Source organism: Botrytis fragariae (genome assembly GCF_013461495.1).
Source record: "Botrytis fragariae strain BVB16 chromosome Unknown tig00000054, whole genome shotgun sequence".
Classification (NCBI taxonomy): Eukaryota; Fungi; Ascomycota; class Leotiomycetes; order Helotiales; family Sclerotiniaceae; genus Botrytis; species Botrytis fragariae.
In genome coordinates this window covers 1,394,556-1,406,713 of record NW_023500993.1, presented here as the reverse complement: position 1 = coordinate 1,406,713, position 12,158 = coordinate 1,394,556, and the positions used below count along the sequence as shown (strand labels likewise).

Sequence of the window (12,158 nt, the reverse complement as noted above, 5' to 3'; positions counted from 1 at the left end):
AACGAATCTAAAAAGTAGTGTACAAGAACCTCATATCTGAATGGAAAATCGTTTGCTCAAATATGTATCCCTTCGTACCTACCTGTCTCCCTCGTGATTCGAAGGGCGGGAAGGTGCATGGCATGGCATGGCATGGCATTTTTCAGCCTCACTTCCAATTGCATATCTCTTACTTCCACTTTTGTCGATCGTCTCTTGGGTTGCAATACTTGTTTGCTTCCTTACTTGGCTTAGAAAATTACGGGTTTGCGCTTTGAGATATGTCATTGTGATTTATCATACCCTAGGGAAAGTATACAATTGGTTACGCGATTTGTAGAGCTTGGGATTCAAATTCTCAACGTAACTATCCATTTACTTGGCAGTCTTCACATGAGCCTCAAATAATACCATGCAATCATGGAAATAAAAAAACTCACGAAGAATCACATCTTTAACTCCACTCTCCTCCTCCAAAGCCAAGACTATCAAAGCCAACAACAACTTTTCAGCTCACCCATGAAGCAAACTACAACCTATCAAAAAAGCCACCAAAAACTTTAAGGTTAGATGTGGGTCCGTGTTCTGTTCCTCACAGCCTTAACGGGCGTTCGCAAATAAAATAAGGTTCTGACAACAGTGAGCAATTGGTACGACGGAACGGGTCTTTTAGGCAGAGAAATTAATTTTGCGGCTAAGAGTTGAGAGATCGGTATATGAATGGGATGGATGGACCACGGGGATTTATTTTTGGGTATTTTGAACTTCTTGGGGGACCGAGTTGGGTTGGGTATGGTGTGAGGTGGTAGCTGTCACTGTGTTTGTTTAATGGGTTAGATGTTGATCGTCGTTGGAGTCTGCAGATTACACGGGTTGTGCGTATTGATATCCAATAACGAGTGTCGTTTGAATTGATTTGGATCCATTTTAAGGATTTTTTCACCTACTCCAGCTAGTTTGGATGGTGGTCCTTGTTTGAAATGAGGGGATTTTGAGCCGCACTTGCAGTTACATGAGTGTGTATTGATCCTATGTATCATAACCGTTGATTTTGATTGAAGTATTTACGAGCTCGGATAGATGGATGGATGGATGAATAGTAAGTCTCTCTTGGAAGCTATGATATACCTTGCGTGTTGACCTCATGAACACATGTGTCGAGTCAGGTAGAGCTCCCTGAGATAAGGTGTGATCGGTGTTTTCTGTTACTTTCGTTGCTAAGATACTGTTTTGATGAAGTCACGTTTTAGTCGATTATCCATTGGTTCTTGCTTGTCTGTTTCTTCAACATGTAATTCTTCATTCATTCTTATCCTAACTTGTCCAGGTGTACTGTGAATTGTCTAAAGAATGTAGTTGGTTATAGTACACGAGGTTGCGAGTCCATGATGTATGCATGTCGCATTTTCGCCAACTCGGTGTTTCTTCCATATCCAACCCAGTGATGATTCCTGAAGTAGATATTCACAATTCCACGGCCTTTGGTTTGATTTACTGATATAGATACCAATCCCCTCCCCCAATCCACCATCAGACACAACCCACGCCCTCATAACCTCCATCCCCACCTCTCCTCTCTACAACAAGCTCATCCCCACCGCAACCAAGACACCCGCGCCTACCAAGCTTCCCAACTTGGCACCCACCAATCCCGCCGCACCACTCGCAGCCGTAGAGCTAGTCGCCGCATTCGTAGTCGTCGTATCCGCCTGTTTAGCCTCCTTCTCCGTCTGCAGCGCACTGCACGCATCCACCAACGTAGTATTACTTGTCATCTCTGCAAGTTTCGTTTGCGCTTTCGTGGCTTTGGCTTGGTATTCTGCTTCTTTTGTGGCGTTGCCTTTGGTTTTGGCGGCGAGCTTGGTGCTGTTGGCGGCGGTGGCGATGGTTTTTTGGAGGTCTGAACGGGTGTGAGAATGGGATTGAGATTATGGATTATAGAGAAGGGAAATGGGAATGGGAATGGTAATTAGAAAAGAAATGGAATACACACCTTCCATCTTATTACACTGCTTCTTTGTCGTCTGCGCCGCATCAATCACAGCACAAGTCGACACCAGCGTAGTATTCGCCTGCATCGCATCGAGCTGCACAGCGGCAGCGCTCGCTTTCGCCACAATACTATCGATTTTCGTCTGGTTGTTGTTTGTTTTGGAGGCGAGCTTTGTGGTGTTTTGGGCTTGGTCCACGAGCTTCTCGAGCTTGTTCATCTCTTTGCAGAGGGATTTGTCGGTGACAGGCTTGGTGGAGTTGCCTTTTGCTACGACGGCTGTAGCGGCGAGGAGAGAGAGGAAGACGGTGGAGAATTGCATTTTGATGGTTTGGATGGAGAGGAAGATAGATAGTCTGTTGGAGATATAAAATAGAGTAAGAAATAAACACGGTCCTGCCGAAGATTTGTTAAAAGTTAATAGGAATGTAGAATGGAAGTGATGATGTCCAGATACCGTGCTAAGAGCGACGAGAAGTATCCTTATATACATTACTCCACCCTATCCATCCATTTCATCTTCATTCCCATAGCTCAGATCTACAACCCAAGCTATCTCTCCCGACACACCAAGAATAGCATTCTACCCCATCCACTCTCCCCCTATCTAGCTCCGTCAACGTATGCGCCAAGAGCTATCAAACCTTCGTCCCAAGCTGTTCTACCAAGAAAATATCCAATCCCCAGTATCAACTTCCCAAAGCGCACCAAAGGACGCGAATGTACAATTTCACCTCAAAGTACAGTAATATGATCAAACCGCCAGTAAACCTCATTGCGGAGACTATCTTTCATTTGATCCCTAGTTCTAGGGATACCCCATGCATGTAGCCGCGAAGCAACGCATCTTTTCTGTTACTTCCCGTGAAGTTCGATTCTCGAGACAAGCATTCCGTCTAGAGAACAAATTCGGCACACGGAAGCATACAAGCGACGACTCAAACCCCTCTCCCAGAATCCAAACCCTCCAACCAACATATTCAAAGAACTCTCCTCCCTCCCGAGTCCCAGAAAATCCGTTTCGCTGACGACACCCTAGTCCCCTCCCGCACCTCAGGAAACTGCAATCAGTCTACCACATCTCATCATTCTCATGTTCATTATAAAATTCAAAGGCAAAAAAAGAAGAAGCGTCCCATTCCCAAACAAATAACGTTTAAAAATATCAATCCCACATGCAAAAGGTCCCTAGATCTGTTAGGCCAAGTTTCAATTGTGGGGAAAGGCGATTGTCGATCTATGAGGAGGTCCTGGCGATGCTTGTATCCAATCCAATCCATGTCGGTAGTGTATGTGCAAGGAAGCCGGTACAAAATTTCATCGTTTCAAATGATCCGAATCATGTAACAGATATTTATATAATTCGAAGAATGGAACAACTTGGAGTCTTCTATTAATTGTTGAATGAACAAGTGGACGATAGATACATAAAAATAGTGGACGCATATGTATCTAAGCATTAAAAATGAGAATCCTGAAGAGCAGGTCCACGCGAGATACTGAAGCTATGTTACCATGAGATGATAATCAAGTAGGTATGAAACGATAGTCTCCCTTGATGCCCTAGAGCTAGGTCCATGATTCTCTATTTAGCTGTTAGCCAAACCTCGAATGACGCGCAACAACGTCAGCTATCATGTCACATCACAGGCAGTGAATAGTACAGATGATTCAAGGTGATGATTATGATCTTGCAAGCAGCAAGATAAAGTTATCGTGTCTACAGAAAAACCAATCCTAGATGATACATGCTCAGTCCTTTACAATTGGGTCTGGCAACGGTATACAACTTTCCCAAACGCCTTCCTTTGATATCGAAGTCAAATGACAACGCTTGCCAGTCAAAACCCTAACTTTCTTCCATGTAACACCAGTCATATATTCATGAAGTACCATAAGTACCATGCAAATAACATTCCTTGATATTAACCCCATATGAAATCGCACTGCTCAAACTGTTCCACTGATACTTAATTCACGAATTTCTTGCAAAACCTGCTCAACCCTGCTATCGAGATGTCCTTGCGCATATTGCTCTCTTGTATCAGCATCCAAATATTGTTGTACTTGTGCCATTCTAGAATATGCCTCAGCACAGAAGCGAAGTTGGATTTTGACTAAAGCTTCGAAACTTGGATCAAGGTAAGGAACACGAAGGTCGATGAGTTGAGGAAGTTCATTAAAGAGTTGGTCGTTGAGTTGCTCGTAAGCCGCCTTAGCCATCTCAGTCTCCTTTTCGGCACGAGGGAGTTTGGTGACATCTTTATCTGGCTTCTCGACGAGCTTCTTAACCTTTGCGCGCATGGCATCGTAGTCGAGGAGCTTGTGGTTACGCTTCTTAATACCTAAAAACTATTCAGCATGCATCAAAAGAAACCAGGAATATCCTTACACTCATTGATATCGGGGAAGTAGGCACAGAATCTTGAGATGGGCTCCAAGACGGTAGTACTGGTATTGTTAGCTTCGTTCACTTTGCGCAAACAAACGTGTAAATCTTACCGGTATGGTCCATCAAGGGCTTTAATTGTCTCGGCGTCGAGATCCTCTACAGCTTGCTTGTAACTGCGACTGACACCATCCTTTGCGCCGGCATCACCGTAGAAGGCATCAATGGTCTCAGCAATGCGCATCTGGGAAGCGGTCATTGCTGCATTTGTTGTCAGCTCACCTTCAAAGAAATCGGAATGAATCAATTTACCTCTCAAAGAATCCAAATAACCTTTCGACTCCTTCTGCAGTCTCAATGAAGCGGCCTCCATTGTGCGATAACGTCTAGAAACTTGGTCAACTACAATTCTCTTTTCTTCCTCGGTTTCGGCCGCCATGAATTGGGCCAAAAAATAATCCCATTCCAAGTCTTCATTTCCGGAATTGGAAGAGGTCGATCTTGAAAGTAAAATAGGAGTTGATGGAAGGTAGTCGGTCAGAATGTTGGAGGAAATCGAGGTCGAGTGCAAGAAAGGGCTTGATGGGTAGTAGTCGACAGATGAGGCAGATGGTGTAGACAGAAAGTTGGAGGGAGTGGTTGAAGGATAGCCTGATGAATTGTTGTCGTCGATCTCGGCTTCTTTTTCATCTTCTGACTCGTAATCGGATTCGGATTCAGAGTTACTGGAGTAACCGGCATTCTCCAAAGTCAATCGCAAGCTGACTTCTTGCACAGCTCTCAAGAGCGCCTTCATTTCCTCGTCGGATTCTTCCGCCATGGTATCGTGTTCGGCCGTTGTTGTAGCCATTGTGGTTGTGTAATAAAGTTGTAACTAACCTTTCTTCAACTTCGTAATCGCGATCATTTGTTTTCTCAACATGACCTTGAATGAATAAAATTAGCTTGCTGCCTAGAAAACAAACAGATCATAACTCGAAAGACCCTCGCAAGAATTCGGGGATGGCATCATATTTCTTTGACGTCCACCCCCGATCCCCGCAAGTTCCTCAAGGTAGGTTCACTCACCAGTCTTCATCATAACCTGAGTAGTTGCCCTATTGACATTCTTCTTAAAGCCTTTTCACAGATAGATCGTTAGTTTGATCTTCTTTATCCTCGCAAAGTTCACAAATGTATTCTTCTTACCTGCCCACGACATGATAAATTATTCAAAGTAAACAACACAAGGAATAATCAGGTATCTTCAAAATTGGACTGCTGGTGTTATGTAAATTGAATAAGAATTGAAAACTCCAAAGAAGTTCGAAGTTGTATGCTGACCACTACAAATGTGGTAAAGAAAGAAGATGATGTATTGGTAATATGGGTTTGAATGTGAATATATTCAAGAAAAGTGATGACAATGATGATGAATTCCGGGCTCAGGTAGTAAACTTGGCTTGTGGCGCAGCTGCAAGCATCGGGGATTCGGTGAAAGTGTTCACCCGCAGTGGATCACTACCCTGTCCATTCAAAATTATTTCCTCATTCAAAGAATTCCATCTGCAAGTCAATCCACAACTCGAAATTCGAAAATCATCTCAAAATGGCATCCAAAAGCAACCCCAACGTTCCTCAAAAGAAGCGCAAGATCGCAAACAGAGCAAAGACTCAACGCAAGAATGCCATCAACAAGATTACCAAAAATCCAAGAGGCACCAGAGCCAGTACTGTTCTGCACCCCACGAGTGGACCTTTAGCACCTTTATCCGGAAAGAAGGCTCGCAAGGTCCAAAAGGCGCAAAACTGTGCACGTCAAAGAGCATTGGAACAGGCAATGAAAGAGGGAGAGGTCAAGATGACTGGTTAGTACTTTGTAAACCTGTAATTGATACCGAGGTTCTGGTGCTAATTATGATTCTAGATGCGCCAGAGACTACATCAAATGCAGCCAACGAGGGAATGGATGTTGACAACATTGCATGAATGATGTAAAAACCGCATGGGATAATGGAGTAATGGCGATTGGAGTTACGGTCAAAATCTCGAGAGTTGCATGTCAAGACAAATATATCGGGGTTTTTTATCACAGGAGATGCGCAATACGGTCGTTATACCCCGAAGAGGGAACTTGCAGATATCATATGGACATAAAACGTTTGTCGAAGAAAGCAACAAGGGAGTGAGAACTTCAATGTATGAAGCAGAGTAAGATTTACGAACTATCTTGCTTTCCTGCATTTATTTACACTTCTTATGTTTTCGCATGCATATCTATCCTCCATCTGGCGACTATGGATATGCCCTCTTCGTTGCTGGAACTTGTCCGGGGAAGAAAGTAGTAGGGATCGTGGGGATAGGGATACTAGCCGTCAGCGCATATCCAGCAGCCAAATCATTCGGCATTTTTGCTGCAGAGTAGCCAGAAGGCGCTGATGATACCGTTTGTGTCACAATCGAGTCTATCATAGAGTTCATTAGCCATTGTAATGATAAAAAAAAAAGCATGGCAACTTACAAGCTGTATGCGCAGTGCCGTGAACCAAACATCCTCCATCACCCCAAGCATTTTGACATTTATACAACTCGTAACTACCCGTGTCTGTCCACATTGCAAAGTTTGTAATGCTCAAACCCGCGCAAGGTTGGCCTGTTGGACAAATGACTTGAATAGGTGCTCTCAAGGTACCATCTGCACAAGTTCCTTCCCAATTGGAGAAAGTGAGACCGGTATACAAAACACCGTCGCCAGTTGCTGGTGTTGATTTCCAATATGCGTCAATGTCGAGAGAATATGCATTACTATGGCCAATGAAATTTGAGAATACACTGTCGGATACCGATCCTGGAAGAATTTATTAGGAAGGACAATGATGATAAGAGCGAAGAAAACTTGCCTGATCCACCGTTACTCTTGATCATGAACATCTGATTAGATTGCCAGGAGTAGATGTTATTGTAAGTAATCTTCGAAATGGCAGTATCTGCCCCCAAGCTACCAATCGCACACCCACCGCTTACATTACAATGGATATTTTCAATTAGCATGTGGTTGGATGGGTTCTGAGTTCTGTTAGCATCATATACATGAATTGTGATATTCTAGATAAGATGGATTGCATAGTGGAAGCTTTCTAGAAAAAATTGCGCAGGTGATAGAGCATACCTTGACAGTGACACATTCGTCTTTGTTGGTAACTTCTACATCATGGATATGGACGTTGAAGCCCCAAACATCGATGCCATCCAATCCACCTTCGTTTCCACCACGGATGATTAGATTGTATACTTGACCATTTTGCACGGTGTCGAGAATGAGGTGGAATGCCGGAGCTAGTGGATCGATCAGTAGATATCGACAGTATAATGGACAGAGGCATTGGTAGATAACTAGAAGATATATTGCAGTTTACTGCGCGGGGCTGCATGGGAATAGATTCAAAACTTGAAACAATTTTGGTAGAGAAAGGTCATAGGGAACTTACAGTCGACAAGTGCAATGTCGTGAATAGAAAAGTTGACAACGTTTATCAGTCGAATGAGACGAGGCCTTCACTGAGGGTTAACAATATTCTCGAGACGACTTTTCATCATAGACTCTTACCCATAAATTCCCTGTGCATGGAATACATATCCATAACCTTGGATAGCGCCGCTTGATCTACTGCTGTATATTTCGAAGTCGGTAGAGTCTTCGACTATAGGTGGGAATTAGAAAATGCTAAAATTATGAGTGTTCAGGCGGTAAACTTACCAACGATCATATGTCCGCCTGCAGTACTGGATACAAATTCTTAGCAAACTAAAAATGGGTTTGAAGCACCAAGAGAGCTTACCCAGTTCTAAGAATGACACCCTCGAGATTTATGGCCCATGCATTACCACCAGATAGTGTAACCCATGTAGACATCGCATAGTTCCCAAGAGGGATGTTCACTAGATCGTTCTTAGTATCGTACACCAAAATCACGTAAGTCTACAAACATACCGACACCACCACTTGCGCAGGCATTGAATGCGGCAAGAAGAGCTGGTCCCAGATCTGTCTTTCCGTCGGCTACTGCGCCATACTTAGTCACATCACAGACTTTTTTTGCCCATTTCGCAGCTGAAGTAGTAAGGGGGCCAATCGGATAGCCAGAAGCTAGCTGGGCAGATACAAGAGATGGCAAGAACAACGACGCGGAAAGTAGAATGGTCTTCAGATTTAGACGCATTGTGATCTCGGAAGACTCGGAGTACTAGGTTTTAGTTTTGGGTATGAGCGGAGTGAAAGAGAGCATAGCACTTGATGGACAGAACATAAATTTGGGGATCATGGTTAGCACATATAAGTGCATGGCAATTCAGTTTCCCTTGACTGAGGGACCATCTAGCTTGTTGAATGATCCTTCGCCGAATTCTCACCCGCTCAACCGGGCACCTCGGTCTCTTCCTTGGCAATGTCAGGACTTAAAGAGTATTGTTGCGCTTATATATAAAATTGAGAGAAAAGGGAAAGGGTTCGAAAAATGCATGCACATGAAAGTGTGAATGCATTCGGCCTTCCAGAAACGGGTATCCTATTTACCGAACGGAGTAATGATGGGCATTGGGAAAGTTACTCGCGACGATCAAACAACGAATATAGCACATTGGGTAAAGTAATGAAATTCAGCAACGCGTGATGTAAGGTACGCTTGGCGATTCGTGGGATAAAGGCCAGCGAAACAACTTTATATTGCTGTACCACAGGGGTAATGGCATCTTGGCTACAACAGAAATCTAGGGTTCCATAATATGTATGATTACCCCAGAAATCTGCCGGATAATTGCGGAGATTTTTCCAGCGCCGGGAGATATTTTGGATGAAAATTAAGCTCATAGATCGTAACAGATATATGGATCAAGACTGAAAGTTGCCAAAAAAAAAAGAAAGAAAAAAGGAATACTCAAACATAGTAGGCTTTCGAAATTCCCGAAATACAAATGCTTTTTATCTGACATCTCCTATACTTCAGAAGACCAGAGCGAAGCACTCAAAACTTCAATTTGCATCATCTCTTGACACCCCATAGCCCTTAATCGTGGGCTGGTAGACAAATGGAAGAAAATGAGAAATCTGAAGGTAGGTACTTCCAAAAGGTACTCTTCATCCACCATGGTTGCCTCGAGGACTATCGTGTCTCCCGGCAGATTTTTCCCCGAAATCTCTCGATGATCTTACATCGGTATTCTGTTCGGGAATAGCTGTCGTATCGCATCACATTACGCCGACGAAGGACGTCCATTTCTCCATCCACCCCAACTCGTAAAGACTCTGATAGTAGTTATGAAATTGGCCTAAATTGCTGCATATCTTGGCATTTGCCAACCACAAGCGTTGGTGACAATGAAGTCATGGTCGATGCATCTATGTGCGCCTCAATGAAAGATTGCTAGCTCACAATCTGTACTGTACGCGCATGTGATCCACGAGATTACCAAAAGTCGGCTAAAAGCCTTGAAATTGGTTGATGAACTAGATGTAGGTAATCCTACAAATGATTGTTTGAGAATTGAGATGTTTGACGTAGGTTATCTCCTCCATGAAATCAAAAGTGGGGAACACGGGACTTCAAACCCTTCAGAACAACAATCAACGACTCTCGAGCGATTCACCAACGACTCATACCATTATGCACTGAGTTCTTACCTACTTTCGCCCCCAAAAATAAGTCAACGATAATTATAGTGATAACGCGATGCTACCCGATATCCAAGAATCAGACAGTATGAGTATCTCACGTGTGTCTACTGCGATATCGATCCTTGAAAATGCGAGTTTCTTCCTTAAAGATCCTGATGATAGAGTAGGATCTTTTCGCCGTTGCCATGGAATTACCATAGTCTCTTGTCGTGCATTTTTCATGGTGCCTCTTTTTTACGTGTGGCAGAAATAAAAGCTTCTTTACATTAATATTCAACTTTGCCTTTGTTTCTAGTTGCGTGTCATTCTTATCAATCCATTGCGCAAGTGTACATGGCAGTTATGATTTCTTATTTGGAGTATGGATTTGAGTAGGACAATTCTCAAGTCTTGCTGTGCCTCTCGCCTTTGTTTCAGCGTGAATTAAATCTATTCGAAGGATCGAATATACCACGATATTGACGTTTCTATTGGTCCCGGCATTGAACGACTTGTTTTAAGCCTCCTTGCGCAGTCGGTTTACTATTCATTCTTGTAATTACACCAAAAGTTTAATGAGTTGGATGGATACACCACTACGAGTATAATTATAGAAATATTGACTCGCAGTGGGTAATTATTTCGAAATTTGACTTGTCAAATTATCCACTTCTCGTTTGTACCTGTTGGAATGCTTGCGGCACTGTTTCCATGAGGAATCCGCAGTCCAGTGATTGATTCGGCGTTTTATCTCCTCTCCTCAATCCTGATGATTTATAAGTACATATTAAGCCCTCCGAATTTGACATCTTCGATCCTTTTCGCTGTTTGATTTCTTGGTTGATATAAAGGTGTCTCACCCACCAGCACCACCACTACATCAACTCTACTTTTGCATCAACATGTACCATCGAGAAGTAAAACGAATGTTGTGTTCCGTTGCTTTTGTGCTTTCTATCTCAACTATCATAAAGGCTCAAACGCTCATCGGTTGTGATTCTGTGAACTGCGTCACTCAGTATAATCCACCGACATGCCCAATCAATAATATCACACTCTCTGTGATCGGAATCACTTCATTTAATACTTCGGCCGATTCATCACCATTTACTTGGACATTGGGGATTCAAGAATCCGAGGAAACAGTCGAACCTTCTGTTCCTACTACGCATCTCAAGCATCGCCAGACTTCTTCGTCTCCTACAGGCCCTGTTGAGCCCACTGCCACTTACTCCTTCAACATAACATTGAGTCGAGATTTTTATCTTGGCACCCCTCCGACGGTTAATTTGACCTCAGAGTCAAACACCCATGCATGCGCACTATTTTTCGATGGAATAGCTTCAAACTTAACATTCGGAACTAGCGCTACGGGAACATGTAATGATGCTCTTACAGCATCTTGTGTTAATGACCTATTAGCTCAATCTCAATCTCAAATGGCCAAAATTTTGTCAAGCACCTCGAACACTCGGAACGAAACAGTTATTTGCAATACGCTACAGTCAGCCATTAAATCTCAAGCTCCGGCATCTTGTACTGCAGCTGGGGAGATGTTGTTGCACAAGGTATGCCAATTTCAATAGTGAGCGATATCTCAGCGAAAGCTTATGGCTAATATGACAATAATAGGGTTGAGCTCCCCAATTTCTCCACCAAGCACACCTAAATCCCCCGATTGTATCCCAACGACTGGAGAGAATTACGAGTTGTCTTTAATCCACAACACCACATCCTCGAGTATAGTGGATGTCGCTCACTTTGCGTTACTCTCGGACCTCGCAAGGGGCGAATTTTATGACGGCATTACCCCGATCCTCACAATTTTGTGGAACGTATCCAGTTCTAATGATACCTCATCTATTACTGCTAGTGCGGAATCACATTTGAGTTGTTTGAAAGTGGTAGAAAGTACGAATGGGGAGATTGGGGGGGACACTTCTTCACCTCCTAAATCTGAAGGCTCGATTATGGGTATAAACAGGCATTGGAGTTGGGGGCTAGTGACGGTGATTTGGGGATGGATTGTGTTTTGTTAGTGGTGAGGGTGTATATTTGTAGATTAGACATGCTGATAATTGCATCACATGGAGATTGAATGATTCCACTTCGTTTGCGCCTTCTGGGAGTAGGTCGCTGATCTGTATGTGAGAGCTTTTAATTGATGCTAC

General features: G+C 43.3%; 6 protein-coding genes across 6 annotated transcripts; 2 read left to right on the top strand and 4 right to left on the bottom strand.

The window, feature by feature from the left end:
• Positions 1 to 7: 7 nt before the first annotated feature.
• Bfra_005206 (uncharacterized protein) lies at positions 8 to 267 on the bottom strand (the record flags this gene model as incomplete). The annotated part of the gene is made up of 2 exons (XM_037335593.1): positions 8 to 29; positions 83 to 267. The coding sequence occupies 2 exons, from the start codon at positions 265 to 267 to the stop codon at positions 8 to 10; spliced, it is 207 nt and encodes a 68-aa protein (XP_037192688.1).
• A 1,289-nt stretch (positions 268 to 1,556) lies between these two features.
• Bfra_005205 (uncharacterized protein) lies at positions 1,557 to 2,291 on the bottom strand (the record flags this gene model as incomplete). Its single annotated transcript, XM_037335592.1, has 2 exons — positions 1,557 to 1,879; positions 1,973 to 2,291. The coding sequence occupies 2 exons, from the start codon at positions 2,289 to 2,291 to the stop codon at positions 1,557 to 1,559; spliced, it is 642 nt and encodes a 213-aa protein (XP_037192687.1).
• Positions 2,292 to 3,919: 1,628 nt separating this feature from the next.
• On the bottom strand, positions 3,920 to 5,559 carry Bfra_005204 (putative protein hob3 protein; the record flags this gene model as incomplete). The annotated part of the gene is made up of 6 exons (XM_037335591.1): positions 3,920 to 4,314; positions 4,362 to 4,420; positions 4,472 to 4,619; positions 4,671 to 5,168; positions 5,427 to 5,477; positions 5,547 to 5,559. 6 exons carry the CDS (start codon positions 5,557 to 5,559, stop codon positions 3,920 to 3,922), a joined length of 1,164 nt encoding a protein of 387 aa, XP_037192686.1.
• A 364-nt stretch (positions 5,560 to 5,923) lies between these two features.
• Bfra_005203 (uncharacterized protein) lies at positions 5,924 to 6,326 on the top strand (the record flags this gene model as incomplete). Its single annotated transcript, XM_037335590.1, has 2 exons — positions 5,924 to 6,205; positions 6,265 to 6,326. The coding sequence occupies exons 1-2, from the start codon at positions 5,947 to 5,949 to the stop codon at positions 6,324 to 6,326; spliced, it is 321 nt and encodes a 106-aa protein (XP_037192685.1). The 5' UTR covers positions 5,924 to 5,946.
• Positions 6,327 to 6,632: 306 nt separating this feature from the next.
• On the bottom strand, positions 6,633 to 8,557 carry Bfra_005202 (putative rhamnogalacturonase a protein; the record flags this gene model as incomplete). Its single annotated transcript, XM_037335589.1, has 9 exons — positions 6,633 to 6,802; positions 6,859 to 7,185; positions 7,238 to 7,403; positions 7,507 to 7,673; positions 7,826 to 7,890; positions 7,945 to 8,038; positions 8,095 to 8,120; positions 8,177 to 8,276; positions 8,329 to 8,557. The coding sequence occupies 9 exons, from the start codon at positions 8,555 to 8,557 to the stop codon at positions 6,633 to 6,635; spliced, it is 1,344 nt and encodes a 447-aa protein (XP_037192684.1).
• Positions 8,558 to 10,889: 2,332 nt separating this feature from the next.
• Bfra_005201 (uncharacterized protein) lies at positions 10,890 to 12,026 on the top strand (the record flags this gene model as incomplete). The annotated part of the gene is made up of 2 exons (XM_037335588.1): positions 10,890 to 11,523; positions 11,620 to 12,026. 2 exons carry the CDS (start codon positions 10,890 to 10,892, stop codon positions 12,024 to 12,026), a joined length of 1,041 nt encoding a protein of 346 aa, XP_037192683.1.
• Positions 12,027 to 12,158: the final 132 nt, after the last annotated feature.